The sequence below is a fragment of the Epinephelus fuscoguttatus genome, linkage group LG11 (genome assembly GCF_011397635.1).
Source record: "Epinephelus fuscoguttatus linkage group LG11, E.fuscoguttatus.final_Chr_v1".
In the NCBI taxonomy this organism is placed as follows: Eukaryota; Metazoa; Chordata; class Actinopteri; order Perciformes; family Serranidae; genus Epinephelus; species Epinephelus fuscoguttatus.
This window is the reverse complement of record NC_064762.1, coordinates 15,329,266-15,346,141: the sequence shown is the minus strand read 5'-3', so window position 1 is coordinate 15,346,141 and position 16,876 is coordinate 15,329,266. Positions and strand designations below refer to the sequence as shown.

The window sequence follows — 16,876 nt, the reverse complement described above, 5'->3', positions numbered from 1 at the left end:
ATGATTCAGGCAGCCATAGCAGCTGTAGATATCAAAAATTAAAAGTAGATCTCAGCGCCAGAAAGTGCTGATAGACGCCAGCTGGTGCAGGAGAAGGTATTTCACACATCTGCTTTCAATATACTACTGTCCACTGTGTTCTCTCTCCAAGGCTGGATTCCTGTGTAAAGTCAGGCACATTCTGGCTTATTAGCAACAGCTTTTAGTTGACCTTTTAGTATTTAATAAATAATACATAAAGGCAGCGCTGTGATAGGCTGGCAACCTGTCCAGGATGTACCACACCTCTCACTCAGTGTCAGATGGGATAGGCTCCAGCCCCGCCCGACCTCTAGCAGGATAAGCGGTTATGGAAAATGAATGAATGAACGAAGACACCCATTTTTGACAGACAAGATAATCACTATTAGATTGCATGTTTTGATTTGGTTTGGTTCATAAACAGATTTTTTGGTTGCAATTAGTGTGATTGCACATTTTTGCAAATTTCCTTCATGTCTGGCAGCATTTAGAACGTCAGCATGCTGCTATTAAATGAGTCTAAGGCTCAGAAGTGTACAGGCTAACGTCAGCTTTTCAAAAACATGTCGCGGAGATACTCATCAAATTCAAATTAAGGATGAAGCTGACTCATCATAGGAGTAACACGTGAAAGTTCTCCTTCCGGTTCTCAGTGACAACGATCCCACTCTGTAAAGTGTCCCACCACCTGCTGGTTTTACTGGGCCTGATCCAAAACCGTTGATTCTGGCGGACATTTCAAACTGCAGATACTGAGGTGGAGCAATTCACTCTGGACACTGCAGGTGCCTCCGTTCATCACCGAACTGGTGCAGCAATACTACGTTTAAGTTTACAATAGTCCTCCTTATAGGAACACTGCAGCACCAGCGACCCAAACAAGACCAGAGAAATCGAACCCACATTATTTTCACTGCACAGTTTACCATCAGTGTTGATGCCATTTGATATAGATCTTTGACTTAGTTAGAATGGTTGAGGAGGCTGAAGAGAGGAGTAAAATGTATGGAGCAACATCAGAGAAAAGAATAAAGACAGCAGGATGAGAAGCATCAGATCATCTTTGAATTCGTTCTCTCTGTTCTTCATTCCTCTTCGCACATGTTTGGTAACGTGAGCATCTCTCTGTGTTTAGCTTAAGATGCTCCTCTCTGCCTCTGCCTTTTCTCCAGCGGACACTGACACTCGTGCAGGTTTTTGCAGAGAGGTCTTGGGCGGGCACCATGCACGGGCTCACGCTCACTTTACAAACACTGGGATTCTTTTTACAGTCTGGAGTCGCGCCAGATCACCCGCCAAACCACATGGTCACGAAAACAACAAGGCTATCCAAGGATAGAAATCTCCCTACAGACAAAGAGAGAAGTGTTTGAGTGGATATGGGTGGGCGGATTTAATTATTGGATGTGTATGAATGAAGGAGTACAAGAAAAATCTTCCTCGTGATGTAACCGGCGGCCTACAAAAGTCATGTTTCTCCAAGTACAGTTCAAAAGTTGATTTGTGTCTGAATAAACAGCATTCTTCTTAATTTTTATGGATAGTGCAGCTGTTATGTGGCATTTTCATCAACTTGCAGACTGTTAACATTTCAAATCTGCCAGCTACCATGATAAGTCCTGGAAATAACCATTAATTCTGCCGGCTTTTACTGCCTGGACAACTGCGGGTCAGTTTGACTGAGTGGGTCTGTATGTGCTTGTTTTAGGATTTGGAGTAATCTGTGTTTCTTCTCAGTTGGAGCAGGTGACAGTGGAAGGTGTTGTTGTAAGGGTGTTTTTCAGGGTCACAAAGCTCACCTGGCTATGAGAGGAATGTCCTCTTGTTCTAACAGGCCTCTGTTATGTAGGGAACCTTGACCGTCTGACAGACAACCTCCGGGGGCTAATGTCGGAGCACTCAGGTCTCACAGGTTAACAATTACAGCACAAACAAAAAGTTTTCACAGCGACAAAGTCTGCATGTCGAGATCTTAAAGGGCCAGTTCCTCTTACCTGTAGTGCAGTTTGGCAGTGTAGATTGTTTTGGTGTTAGTTGCTGAATGTTGGAGATATCAGCCGTAGAGATGTCTGCCTTCTCTACAATATAATGGAGCTAGATGGTACTCAGTTTGTGGTGCTCAAAGATCCTAAAAATACATTTGAGAAACTCAACAGCAATGTCTCTTTCCAGAAATCATGCCCTGGGTACTCAAGATAATCCACAGACCTTGTTGTGAGCAGTTTCATGTAGGAACTATTTTCTTTCTACTGAACTACAACTGTCACCTGTTTCACCACTGAGAAGGGAGCATCTACTGCTGGCTTACCTACACCCTTTTTGACAAACATGGGCTGGCTCAGCTTGGTTTGGGCCGTCAGCCCAGCACTGCAGGGATTTGCATTTCCATTACAACATGGCTACCTTCTTGAAGGTGTGTCTTACACTGTTGACGGCTTGTCTTGACGTTTTAAAGCAGTGCTCATCCACAGTTTAAGTCCCCTGTTATTTATGCTGCATGTGTTTTTTCACAGCAGGGCAGGTGAAAGAATTTTACCTGTTGGAGGTGAGCTGTTAGCAGAAGTGCAGTCAGAGCCTGTTGTCTTCAGCTCTTCATCAACAGCTCACTGTGGCTGTTTCTACTTTCACTTTCCACCCTGACACATTATTAGCCTTACCTTTATTGACAAAAAGCTGCTAACAAAATTCCACCAGTTCAGTACTCACACTTTTCATCTCCTATAGATTCTTCACAATAAAAGTCACCTATTAATTTGTTATGTATAAGCTTTTATTGTGAAGCAGCAAAATAAGGACATGTTGAGTTTTCAAGCAGCAACTTCTCACAACTTGTGATACGGCAGAAAGTGAACATAAACAGTGAAATAAAGCAGATATCTAAAGTAAAGGGGGTGAAAGGGGGGGTCGTTGGGAGTTGTCTGCAATCGGTGAGACATCACCACTATCCACTTGGTGGCAGGCAGCCCAGCATTGGGACCTACTCAGGAGAGGGTCCATCTCTGGTGCCCGTTAGCGTGGCATGGTGCGTCGAAACAGACAATGGAAACACAAATTGGCGTGGCATGACTTTGCTCGGCATGGCCAAGAGTGACAATGGAAAAAGGGAACTAGCACCACTGAGCTAGCTAACATTACAGCTTAGCCAAGGAGGACAACATTGTGTTAGCATCTTGCACTGAGCCTCCCATCCATGAGTAGATGCACTCTTCCACCTGCACGTCAGGGTAATTGTGGTTGCTGTTGTTGTTCATTTCTCCCTGATTTTGGATCATATTCTTGCTGGAACATGTCTGGTTGTGAAGATTTAGCTTTGGAAGTTTTTATTGGTGTTTTTTCACGGTAAGAAGTGCTGATGTTCTCAGTTACTATCATTCCCCTGGCTGCAATTATGGTACAGAGACCCTGAGATGCGGAAGACCCAGAAATACGGAGAATCAAAGCAGATTGGGCTTTTTTGAGATCGGGGCTTGAAGAGACAGGCGCTAAACGGATCTTTTCAGACAGAGGGTGAATACAGGTATTCCAGCACAGTCAGTCTGAGGAAAATAAAGTGTTTTTGATCATTAAAGCATGTAAACATGTTCTAGAAACCCAAAAGACATGCATGAGCCTGGACAGAAGCACGATGGGTTCCCTTTAAACGCCCCCTCTCCTTGTGCCCTCCACACACGGCCAAGCTGTGGCACATCCACAGGTTCCTGTAAGCTGGATGGGGACCAGCGCTGTCCCACTCTGGCTCAGGGGTTTATACAAAGTTTACAGCTCGCTTCAGCTAATGGAAAAGATGGGCAGTTTCGTGGACTAATATGGTCAAAGAGGGCTTTGAATTGCTTGTTCCCTTCATGCTAGAATAGACGGTGAGCGTGAAGCCAAGCAGCTGCTGCTGCTGCTGCTGCTGAGGTCTCTGGTAGTCTATTTGGAAAAGTCAAGGATGTGTCAAAATAAATACACCATTCAGTGTGTTAGGAAGGGTGGGCTGCTGTGTACTTTATCCCACGTGTGGCCTTTTGGCCTCGGGCACCTTGTCTGTGTACACTACAAACTCTTTATATTCAGGTATTTGCTGAGTGGAGAGGAGAGTGGATATTCTAGTGATGGAATAAAGTTGGCTATTGTTCGTTTTGTTTGACAGTTTGCCCGGTTATTACGAGTTTATTGGCCACCAAGAGACACAGATTGTAATTTGGACGAATGTGTTTTATGTCTGATTAAGTGGTCATTGCAACAATTTATTATCAACACAGTTTACCTCGGAACAAAATATTAAATCGTTAAACGGCATTTTATCTTTTTTTGTTTAAAAGTGTTTTGATTATATTCCTTTTGGGGATTTGCTTCTTTTGTTATTGTTGGCATCCGTACATTGAAGGAAACATATTTAAAACAAACGTTAACAGGATGAAATATGAAAATAATATGACAGATTTCAGGATTTTGTGGTGGTTGGAAAAAGTCTCTGACAGCTTTAGTGGCTGTTCCAAATTTGAAAAGTACAGCTGCTGGATCGGGGAAACACAGATGAACCAGAAAAGTGACTAAAATGGGACAGTGATGGCATCAGGCTTTATTTAGGTAGACCACAAAATGGACTACTTATTGACTCTACTTAGACGAAGTTGCCACAGGAAATGTCCTCACTTTCCCTTTAGATAACTTTAGCTGTCGTCTGTCGCACTGGGACCCGCAATCTTCGATTACAGCAAAGTACATGACCTGACCAGGTTAAATTTGGACTGGATCACACTGCAAATGATGCGTTCTGTCTGGGCAAAGCCTCTGACTTGTAGGAAAACATTGGGAAAGGTCAAATGAACTTGGTTATGTTCAGCGGGCTGTCGGTCACCAAGAAAAGACGTCCAGAAATTCCTGCAGGTCAGCGCAGCCTCTGTGGTTATGATACTTGGCCTCACACAGCTCTGCACAGCAGGAAGGGGAGACAGAGGAGCTGTTTTTGTGACATGCTGACGACGGTGTCGTCGTGGATGTGTGGACACCATGTCTTTATTTGCCAGACAGCAGAGAGGTCTTGTGCACTTTATTCCATTATTGCTGCTTGGAGTCGAGCCAGCAGCTCTAAGAGCACACGCCGCAGCTGTCTCGTCTCTTAGCCCGTGTGTTTGTACGAATCAGTAGTTTGTTACAAATCAAACATGTTTGTGTTTTCAGGAGCGAGGTTCAAGGTCTGTCTTGTCTCAAGATTCAGTTTTTAACTTTAGCAACAGAGGAAAGTGTCACTCTTTATGAATGAATAGCTGTAACTAAATAACCAAACGCTCCATGTTCATCTGATCTCAGGTCCAAACACCGTCTGAAGATAAGACATAAATATTAAACAACACGAACAATCTACAGTCCTGCTTGCAGCTCTGTGAGGTTGTACTTTATCCTAAAGCTAGCATGGCGACATGCTCACGACATACAGATGTTTAGCAGGTATAACGCTGACAATGTTCTCCATCTTATGCTGCATCCAAAATCTCACACTGTGCACTACAAGCTCTATATGTGTCATTTTGTGTAACATATTTCTGTATGAATAAACAGTAGCATGTATCTTTTTAGACACACTGAGCTGTAATTGCCACATAACCTCCAGAGAGCCTCCTAGCCACATGGAAACATGTTACCATGTAACCATGGTAACCCGTGCCAACCTCAGCTGTACTGGCAATTTAAAAATAATTTTGCAAATATAGTCCGCCTAACAAAATGAAATCTTATACCCACACTCAAACTGAAGGGTTATTGACGTTACAGAGCTGTCTTGGTTGCTGTCCGCCAATGTCTTTTGTGAACGTTTGTCACTACCACATTGCATTGTGGGATATTTATGCTGGTGTAGTGTCCAGTGTTTTGATAATGTGATATTTCAACAGGCACTATAGGTGAATCAACATACTATTGGTTTCCTACCAAGGTCTCAGACTTACTAGAAGATCTCACATACTGTTATATCGTGCTAAAAAGCATGTTAGCATGATATTTCGGATGCAGCATTAGTTTAGACGTGTTAGCATGTGCACATTTTCCAATTTGCACTAAACACAGGTGCAGCTGGGGCTGACAGGAATGTGATTAGTTTGGTTGTAAACCAAAGAATTGGAGACTTTGAAATTCTGAGCTGATGGTGGCACGAAATGAAAAGTTAATGGATCACCAACGTTATTAGACATTACCTTAAGGGGAATCTTAAGTGCTATAGCATAGGCAATTGGACTTTCTTGAAGACGTTTTGCCTCTCATCCAAGAGGCTTCTTCAGTTCTTGAACAACTTTAAGAACCTTTTCAGTTGGATGAGAGGCGAAATGTCTTCAAAAAACTCAAGCAAGTCCAGTTGCCTACGATATAACACTTCTGATTACCATGACCTGTCTTCGAGACACTCACTCAAATGTCAAACACCTGGCGGCGCTAGATGAAGTCAGAGGATCACCAAAGTCATTAGGATTCAGTCTGTAGGGCTGCACAATTTCAATTTAATTTCAGTCCTTCTAGTTCCAGTCAGAACGACTGACACACCAACATTACCCTCCCTAGATTCTCTTGCTACTAGCACCAGCCCAAAATATCCCTTAAGAAGTTTTTGGGCACATTGGACCTTCACCTGGCAGGAAATAACTTTCTGTAATGTGCTCAACCCTCCTCGTCAATGCAGCCCATTTCTGACAGCTGATCTTGATGTATTTTTATCTGTGATATAAAGGCAGGGCAGACTGGCAACAGGATTGCACACATTTCATACATTTCTGGTGAAAGTACAGCTGCTGGAGACCAAACCAAGCGTGTGATTATGTCTACGTAAGTCAGAGAGCCGGGAAGGGAAAGTCTGGTGTTGATGGTTATCAGAATGATTGAGGCAGTGTGTGTTTGAGTTTGACGTAGTCTCCACATGCTGTAAATCTCACCTGTCATTTGAACAGCACGCAGGCTGAATTACACACCTTATAATGACTCGTCCCAGGGTTCACAAGAGGGCCTGTTTATTGCATTTCACCCACGATGACCAAGCCGGTCTTCAAAACCACAAAAGGCCTCACACACCTCTCTCACCATGGTCATTGTAAACACACCCCTCTAATCATCAGTCGTTAGGTCTTTAGAGGAAAGCTGATGCTGAATAGGAAGGAAGGGGAGATGAAAAGGCCTGAATACACTAATCCTGGCAAATTATGGTCTCTATTTCAAACATCACACTCTCTCGGGGCCCTATTGTGTAAACGGTATAATGAATTCTTTCATTGCTCGCCCTCACTGATACGCTGCATTGTGCTCTTACTTCAAAAATTATGACCCTTCATCATTAACTGTTTCCAGGGGCGGAGGGTTCAGTTGGAAGTATGGAAAACTCGTAGCTTTGATAGATTTTGTGTCGCCCAGCTGCTAATAAGTAACAGTTCTGCAAATGTCAACGTATGCGAGCCAGTTTGTCCCTCGGGTGCTGGTGTGGGGCTCCGGATTTCATCCATGAAAGCAGAGTCATAATATTTGTATTTAATACTATTTAAATGTGCGTGCATTTGTATTCATGGACCGTATTATCTGCTATTGTTTATCTGTCTTCAAAAAATCTGCTTCTGTTATTGATTTTTGCAATGTCCATTTAAATAACAGAAAGTCACATGGTGAAGACAGCACTCCGCTGTGTGAGACCAGATTTTGTTTTATGTTGAAAGCTCATCGTCTCCCTTCTCCGTGTTCACAGTACTCTCTGACGGAGGCCGAACTCTGAGGTGGAGGGGGCTGTAAAGAGGCCCTGAAGGAGCCTCCCACCCTCCCTACCTGACCAGCCGGACGCAGCGGACAGCCATGGCTCCCCGGAAACGTGGTGGCGGCGGCAGCCGTGGTGGCCTCTCCTTTTTCTTCTGCTGTTTTAACAGCAATGATCACCCGGAGATCACCTACAGGCTCAGGGAGGACTTCGCCCTGCAGGCCATGGAGCCGGCACTGCCGATGCCGGGATATGACGAGCTGGATGGCATGTTCTCCGAGTTGGTGGTAAGACTTTATTCTGCTTTGTCTTGTCAAAGAAATTCAGACCAGAGTATTTGTAAGACATTAAAAGAAATGTTTAGTAAATAATTTCTAACATTTGGAGTGAAGGACAAATCTGGTGTTATTTTATATAGTTTTACGGGAAACTTTGGTATTTCATCCACCTGGACCCTATTTCCTCTTGGTTTTGTGACTAATTGACTAATGGGAACATGAATTTCTGACATTGATCCAGTATTGAGTGGGGCCAGCCTGCAATTTGGGCAATAGTGCATGGTCAATGTTCATCCATTAACAGTGCCTGTTTTCGCCAATGACAGGGTCAGATTGTTATAAAGGGGCTTTCAAATCAGGGACCCAGGCCCAGCTCTGAGTACCCTTGACCTCAAAGTCCAATTTGTTTAGTGTGAATACTTTGTACCATAATTCAATCCATGCCCACACCATATTCGAGACCACCCTTCATGTGTATTCTGGTATGATGCGCATCAGTTATCAACACCAACTGTACCAAAACACAGAAGTGGACTGCCATTACGTTGACTACAACAAGTTTTTATCCGGTTATGAAACTGTCTCAAGTTAATAATGATGCCTCTATGTCAGACAGCAGTGCAGCCTGTCGCAAACAGTCCCAGATTCTGCTTCACTGTCACCTTCAATCTGCAGTCAGAGCTCCTCTGGTCAGGAGCAGAGTGTCACCTCACTACTCCTCCATTCCCCGCTAATGATGGTCCCCAGGGCAGCAGTGTCCATCTGTGGCGGCCTTTTCTACACCATAGCATGACAAAAATGTCACGTAGATGATGACAGAAGTGTACTCCGGTATGGAACAACATTGTTATGTGAAAGCTGAGCGGCGGGGGACTGTAGATGAGGGGAGAGTGTACTCAGGCACGGTGCTATTTAAGCATATCTAATATGGAAATGTCTGACAACGTTATGGAAAACACCCTGCAGAGAAAGTTCACATTTTTATTTACATTGTGCTTTATTTGGTCTGTTTATTATTGTGTCTAACCAAGTGTCACTCAGAGTGTCATTCTGTAATCCTGCAAGTTGTTGCAGGAAGTCAATAAAAAAAAACAGACTGGATCAAGTGAAAGGTAAAGAGAAACTTTATGTTTCTCCGCAGAGTGCTTTCCATAATGTCAGACACTAACTTAACACCCATTGACACCTGGACCCATCTAACCCTAACGACCAACATGATGGCTGGGTGGGTCAACCACTTACATGTGACCTCAACAACTCTCTTAGGGTTCACACCCACACAGGGTTTACAGCCTGCGACTCTGCACTGAACTGAAGAAGCCTCTTGGGTGAGAGGTGAAACGTCTGCCTCAAACTCAAGCAAGTCCAGTTGTCTACGATGTAGCATCTAAGATTACCATGACCTGGATGACTGAGAATTTTCACCAACACGTTGGACACTAACAATAACAACCTGAGCCTGTCAGTGGCAAAAACAAGAACTTTTAGTAGACATACATTGACAGTGTGCTAGTGCCCTGAACGCTCATTTGCCAGCTGCCAGCTCCAACTACTCTTTCAAGACTGGACTAATATCAAAAATAGTTATTCCCATTAGTCACTTAAACACAAAAACATGGGAAAATAGAGTCCAGGTTAAAAAATATTCAAGTTTTCTTTTAATGTCATCATCCTTTTTGCCAGTTTAGCTAAAGCCTGATACAGAGTGTTCCTCTGTGTCAAAAACTACTGCGTAAAACATATTAATGAGCCTTGCCATTACACAGAGTGACCTGTTTTTATTACCATGAACATTACCTCTGTGTTTTATTCTGAGTTGATCCCACATTCACCATCCTGCTGTAAATACTCACTCAAGCCCCAAATGTTTATTAATCCGCAGCTCAGAATAGTTCCCTGACAAATGCTCTGTTTGCTGCTGTTTGGGTAACGTTTGCCAAAAACTGCAGTGTTAATATTTGTCAGTTGTTATAAAAGGTTTCAATTGCAGTTAAATTGGAGACAAGCGAGAGATGAAATTTAAATATTTGTGTTTATACATTAGTCTTGTCTTTAAAATATAATATTACCTCATTGTTTACTGTCTGTTACATGTTAAGACATTCCCCAACAAACTGTCACTTCCTCCCAGTTTACACTGTCTTGTGAGTAACGGGGCCAGACTGCCATTCTTCCTCTGTCTTATTGTCACTTCTAATTTGTCGTGCTCTCCTCTCTCCCCTGCCCCATTTTCCTCTCCCGTGGTTGCCACAGTAATCTAAGCATGACATTTTTGCACATCAATAGACCTCATTCAGGAACTCTTAGTGTCTCTGCCTCCTCCATCTGCTAATTGCTTGTTTTTGTCTCCCGCCCTTTATGAAGACATAATTGAGTGAGTTGAGTGTGACGACAAGGAGGCCTTCAGTTGCTCTGTTTACCAAAAGAAAACAGCCACGTGCTTTTCTCTTCGCCCAGTGTGAGCCACCATGTGCGTGTATAATCCGAACAGGCTTGCTGGAAAAAAAGACCCACATTGTGGAATGAGTTAGGGCCATCTGGTCGGTTACGATCAATTAAACCAGACCTTTGAACCTCAGATTCATTGAGAAAAGTTTTCCAGAAACCTGCAAGTCCAGGTGAAGCTTCTTTTCCCATCCTATGTTTGTAGAGTTACTCTCACTCTAACAGAAGAGCTGCAGTAAAACATACATTTAAATCATGCCTACCATTCACTAGAGGGCTTAGAAAAAGACTTAAGTCTGACACACTGTCACATCCAAAGACAATGTCGATTTTTAGTCACTAATTATGAAATTTTGCAAAGACTGTGGATCTTGCAGAGTCACTATTTGCAATACTACAACTTGACGATTCCCATCCTGCTCCTGGTGGAAAATGCCACACCAAACTCCCTTTAAGAAATACGACATATTAACAATTCCTTAAGTGTCTGCAAGAAATACATAACTCTTGAAACACAAGATACAAGGCGACATATGTCGACAGTATTCTTGTTAATCCAGCATCAGTATAATCCATAAAGATAAACTGTATTTGTGTACAAACTTTACTGACTGTGGGAGTGAGAGGTCAAGTCTTTTTTAAAAATTAAAATTTCTCACTAAACAAGTGTCAGTTGGTCGATAAGGAACACACTGAATTAAACACCAACCCTTGTCCACTCCGTAGTTCAACCAGGTTCTCCTCCTTTTCCACAGTCCAAGAGAACCGAGACTTGTTCATGTTTTTGCACCTCCCTGAACTCCCCTCCATGTTTACTGTCCACTCGGTTTGCTGCTTTGGTTTGTCTGGTGCTGGAGAGGATACAGCTATTGGTTGTTGTCATTGACCTGCGCTATTTGCACGAGCCAAGTTGAAAAACGTAGGGTAATAGTAAACATTTATTGGAACATCAAGACCAAGACCATGTTTTCTTTGGTGTATAATTATCTGAAATTTAGATTTTTGTGTTTTTGTTACCTTAGAATGAGATGAGCTGTTTATATCTACATAGGGAGTGAATCCTCGTCTGCGGAGTCTGCCATGTTGCACCGCCATGTTTCTGCAGTAGCCCAGAACAGACAAACCAAACACTGGCTCTAGATAGGGCCAGTCGTGTATGATGTTGGCCACCATAGTTAGCAGCTCCTCCACGACGGTTTAATTTGCCTTGAATTCTAACCGGGAGAAGTTTGATCTGGTTGCAATCTGCAGTCCTTACTGCTAGATGCCACTAATTCCCCCTAAATCTCACACACTGCTCTTTAATTCAATTCAATTCAATTTTATTTATACAGCCCAATATCACAAATCACAATTTGCCTCACAGGGCTTTACAGCATACGACATCCCTCTGTCCTTATGACCCTCGCAGCGGATAAGGAAAAACTCCCCAAAAAAAACCCTTTAACGGAGGAAAAAAACGGTAGAAACCTCAGGAAGAGCAACTGAGGAGGGATCCCTCTTCCAGGACGGACAGACGTGCAATAGATGTCGTACAGAACAGATCAGCATAACAAATTAACAGTAATCCGTATGACACAATGAGACAGAGAGAGAGAGAGAGAGAGAGAGAGAGAGAGAGAGAGAGAGAGAGAGAGAGAGAGAGAGATGCAGGTAATGACAGTAGCTTACAACAACATTATTGAAAGTAATAATATTATAGTGATAGTTCTGGCTACTGCGGTACAATATGTTGAAAGTATGTATTAATACCTGGCAGTATACAAGTGTGACAATAGTCATATGTGTATAATAACAGAAGAAGTATGACTAATGACTAATGATGGCAGCAGCAGCAGGAGGCATCTGGCAGGACCACGGCAGCAGCACAACCACACACGTCACGCTGTCCAGGCACCGCTGCAATACCAGTTAATCTGAGAGACAGTGGAGCACAAAGGCTCCGGAGAAGAAGCCGAGTTAGTGACATCCAGAATGGCTGAGTTAGCAAGATGCAGAAATAGGATACGAGAGAGAGAGAGAGAGAGAGAGAGAGAGAGAGAGAGAGAGAAGGTGCCCAGTGTATTATAGAGGGGTCCTCCGGCAGACTAGGCCTAAGTCAGCCTAACTAGGGGCTGGTACAGGGCAAGCCTGAGCCAGCCCTAACTATAAGCTTTATCAAAGAGGAAAGTCTTAAGTCTAGTCTTAAATGTGGAGACGGTGTCTGCCTCCCGGACCGTAACAGGAAGATGATTCCACAGGAGAGGAGCCTGATAGGTGAAGGCTCTGGCTCCTGATCTACTTTTGGAGACAAAAGTTAAGGCAGCTCGGACTGAGATTTATGACCACCTTACACCAAATGGTCGAGATCACATTAGGGTGCCACAGCTCCAACAAAACTCTCCTGATTTTATTCCACCACTGTAAATTTGTCTGTGACAGTGTAATCTCTTGAAGAAATTGTTTTGTCTAAGGCCAGCATTATTTGCCTTTTTCCCATTCACTTCGTACTAGTCTGTGTAATTCATGAGATACATCAGTGGCTTTAGAAAAGAACATCCCCAAAGGCAATTCCCATGAAGAGTAGCAGCCAGAAAACATTTAACAGTCAGTCTCTGTTGGGTGAATCACATTAACTTAATCTGCAGTTGTTGGTTAAATAGCAGCTAAGAAAGAATAAACCTGTGTTTAGATAGATGTTGACTCTACCTACAGTACTGTCTCCTGGAACTAAATCGCTTAAAAGCTTTCTCATGACTCGACATCTTTTTCACATGAGGCTCATTTAAGCAGAACTGCCTTTAGATTTGACCTGTGTGGATAAATTGTGTCCAACAAATGTGATGTTAAATGCCTAAAATATCCGTTTGATGCTCCTGCAGTTCACACTCTTTTCTTAAGATCATTATCCAGGACTTCTCTTATCTATCTCTCTGATCTAGCTGGTATGACAGACAGGGATGGCGCCATTCACTAATAAGCTCCTCTCTATTGAAGTCTGATTTAAAAGACGTGCAGTCTATGGTTATAACTTATCTGTGAAATCATCTCTTACACATCTATAAATTATGAAATATTAATCATAGAATGACAATATAATGAGAAAAACTATCACAGTTACCAACCAGCAGTGGCTAATCTTACATTTGAAGGATTAATTTACGTTTATCAGCGTTTCAGCCACTTAAGTCATAATTTAATCCAACATCCAACCTGCATGTGCTTGCGTGTGACGGGACTTGGAGGGGCGAGCTTGCAGGGTTTCTGCAACATAACCGATAACCGCTCTGGTTCATAAACTACCATTTAAACATATTATCCTGAACGTAACTTTCATATGGCAGTGTCATCTCTTTTGGTGAGCTCTGATAGTTCATTCTCAGATGAATAAAAAAATGAAGAATGTTGAAACATTTTTCCAGGAAAACACAGGATTTTCCAGGACATTGTACTTTTCTCTCATTATGCCTCTGTGCTGTCGATAGTCGTGGTCAGAGTCATAATGTTTTCGGGTTGTCCGTCCAATTCTTGTGAACGTGATATCTCAAGAACACCTTGAGGGAATTTTTCTTCAGATTTGGCACAAACATCCACTTGGACTTAATGATGGCATGATGAGATTTTGGTGGTCATAGGGTAATAGTCAAGGTCACTGTAGCCTCGTCTGTCTCTTTCTTATGAATGTATTATCTCAAGAAAGCCTTTAGGGAACTTCATATTTGGCACAAATGTCCACTCGTACTCAGTGAGGAACAGATTAGATGTGGGTGGTCAAAGGTCAAGGTCACTTTGACCTTGCATTAATCTCCTTCTCATGAATGCGATATCTCATCTAAAGAAAATGACTTCAAATTTGGCACAAATGTCCATTTGGACATGATTAGAAGCTAGCGGTCAAAGGTCACTGTGACCTCGCAAAACATGTTTTTGGCCATAACTCAAGAATGCATTTGTAATTCTGTTTTTTTTCACAGACATGGATGGTAAACTGTAACTGCAACTTGACTGGTGCTTACAACCACGAGGCGGTAATTCTAGTTTTCCATGTGTTTTCCGTGACTGGAAAATTGGTCAGCTGTTTTCCAGGTTTTCCAGTACATGTGGGAAACCCTGGTCTTGACATGCAAAGTCTCAAATTAAAACTCACTGATAAGTTTAATTGCGTTTAGATGTTCTCAGTGTTCAAATGCTCTCTGGTATTTGGTCTCCCCAGCAGCACCCTTTGTGTGCCTCTGTGAAATATCTGTTATACGTTGTGACGCATGTTGTCTCCAGATGTTTGTTACCACATGTTGAGCAGACAGGCCACGCCTTATCTCTTCCCCATTACTCACACGTTTAAAGGCTGGAAGACATCTGATTTGATTAAGAGTCACATTGAGTTTGACGATAAGAGTGCCCGGTGATATCCAGCTGATAGGAAGAGATTTAGAACAAACTGATGTCAAACTGAGGGCAGGGCTCTGGTGCAACTGCTCCTGGCACATGTTTTTGTTTTGGGGAAAACAGAATTGATTTATACGGATGTTTCATAATGTTTGAGAATGTTTTGAGAATGACGCTCTCCTAGACATTAAATATTATTTTCTCTGTACAGTCATCAGTAAATGATTGTGAGGACATATTTAAAATGTTTCTTCCTCCTTTGAACCTTCCTCACCAACATGTCTCAACCTTTTCTTCTTGTATGTTTCCACTTCGCAGGACGAGCTTGACCTTACAGAGAAGCACAGGGAAGCCATGTTTGCTCTGCCTGCAGAGAAGAAATGGCAAATCTACTGCAGCAAGAAGAAGGTAAAAGACTCTCACTGTGCATCATGTCAAACTCTACATCAGCCTCCACAAGCTCGCTGCTGCTTTCTCTGAATAATGTCTGCACATATCCTGCCAAGTTTGTGTAATAGCCTCCCTCATTGATTTGTTGGTATTTGAAGCTGTGAGTTTCTCAAACACAAAACCACAAAACCTTGTATTACTGTATTCCTCTGCTCACAACAGGCAAGAGGAATACATGAATAAAGGAATACTTCAACCCCCAATGATCATTTGTGTATCAATTAGCGCTGCCCCCGACTAAGAATTTTCCTCGTCGACCAATAGTCATCATTTAGGGCCATTAGTTGACTAGTCGCCCGCATGTTTACCATGTTGATTTAATTATTAAATGATGTATTTTGGGCGGGGCAACACAATGCTTTGAGTTGAAGGTGTGAGAAAGAATAGTATCAGTAACATTGTTAACACTGCTACATTACAGAGAAATACAAAACCGTATTAATGAACCTTCATTAACATAGGCCGATATTTTATCTACAAGTGCACGTCACACACTGAGCGAGCCACCTGTTAATGACGCTGTCAGCAAAGCAGTAATGATTGTGCTAAGTGGCTAATGGGCATGTAGCCACTTCCATGTTTCAGATGATACATCATGTTTGCAGTCGACCAATGAAGATGAGTTTACATATCACCTTGGGTTCGTCCTTCACCTTCTCAAAATGATCCCGCACTTTGGATTTCCTGCCCGACATGTTATTAACTAGCCTGTGGAATAACCGCAGGTACCAGCCCTGGAAATTAACCTGACTCCTGTCTGACTGCTGAGCGAGGACACTTCCTGTGTCTGTCCTTTCGAATTAATTTATTCCCATATTGTCCAGTCATAGAGGTTTTGATGTATTTTGGTAAGGTGTAGCTCCTGATAGAGTTTCACGTTTGTTTGTTTTCTGCAACTTAGCGACCGATGAAATCTTGCTGGCTAATGACCTCTCTGGTTGACTAATGTTTGGTTGACTATTAGCGGACAGCCCTAGTATCAATTACTCACCTCATGTTAGGTTGAATTTGTGAGTAAAACTTTGTCTTTCTGGCATGCCTCCAGTAAACGAAGAATCCAAAAACTTGATGAATTGACGTCATGGGTGTCTGCGTTTAAAAACATCAAAACTATATGAAAACATCCGTTAACAAACTCTCACATAACTCGTGCAGTATAATCCAAGTCTCATTTATCCTGTTGTATGCTCACTTCTTCCTCAATAGACAGCCCTTTCCGATGGGGAACTGAACTTACATTGAAACTTCTCTCTACTTTCTTCAAAGCCAGACTCCATTGACATAAACAGTAATTCTACGTTGCTGAACATGGGAGCTGCTGGTGTTCCGCTGCCTCAATTAATTAGTTTTGTTTGTGTTATTGTGTGACTTCTGTGAATCCAAACTAAACTTTAAAAACACCAAAGTCACACAATAACACAAACAGACTAACTGATCGAGGCAGTGGTAGACCAGCAACTCCCGTTTTCAACAAGGTAAAAGTACTGTTTTTGTCAATGGAGTCTGGCTTTGAAGAGAGCATAGGTAGGTTTCACTTTAAGTTCAGTTCCCCATTAGAAAGGACTGTCTGTTTGGGAAGTACTGAGCGCACGACTGGATAAATGAGACT

General features: G+C 42.6%; 1 protein-coding gene across 3 annotated transcripts in view; it reads left to right on the top strand.

Moving 5' to 3' along the window:
- LOC125896769 (disheveled-associated activator of morphogenesis 1-like) overlaps nt 1–16,876 on the top strand; it is a 75,723-nt gene that overhangs the window by 32,587 nt on the left and 26,260 nt on the right. For all 3 annotated transcript variants that reach the window (XM_049589630.1, XM_049589631.1, XM_049589629.1), the window contains exons 2-3: nt 7,724–8,016; nt 15,136–15,225. In XM_049589630.1, the coding sequence (XP_049445587.1) occupies nt 7,828–8,016; nt 15,136–15,225 (279 nt within the window). In that variant the 5' untranslated portion in view covers nt 7,724–7,827. The remainder of the gene's footprint in view (nt 1–7,723; nt 8,017–15,135; nt 15,226–16,876) is intronic.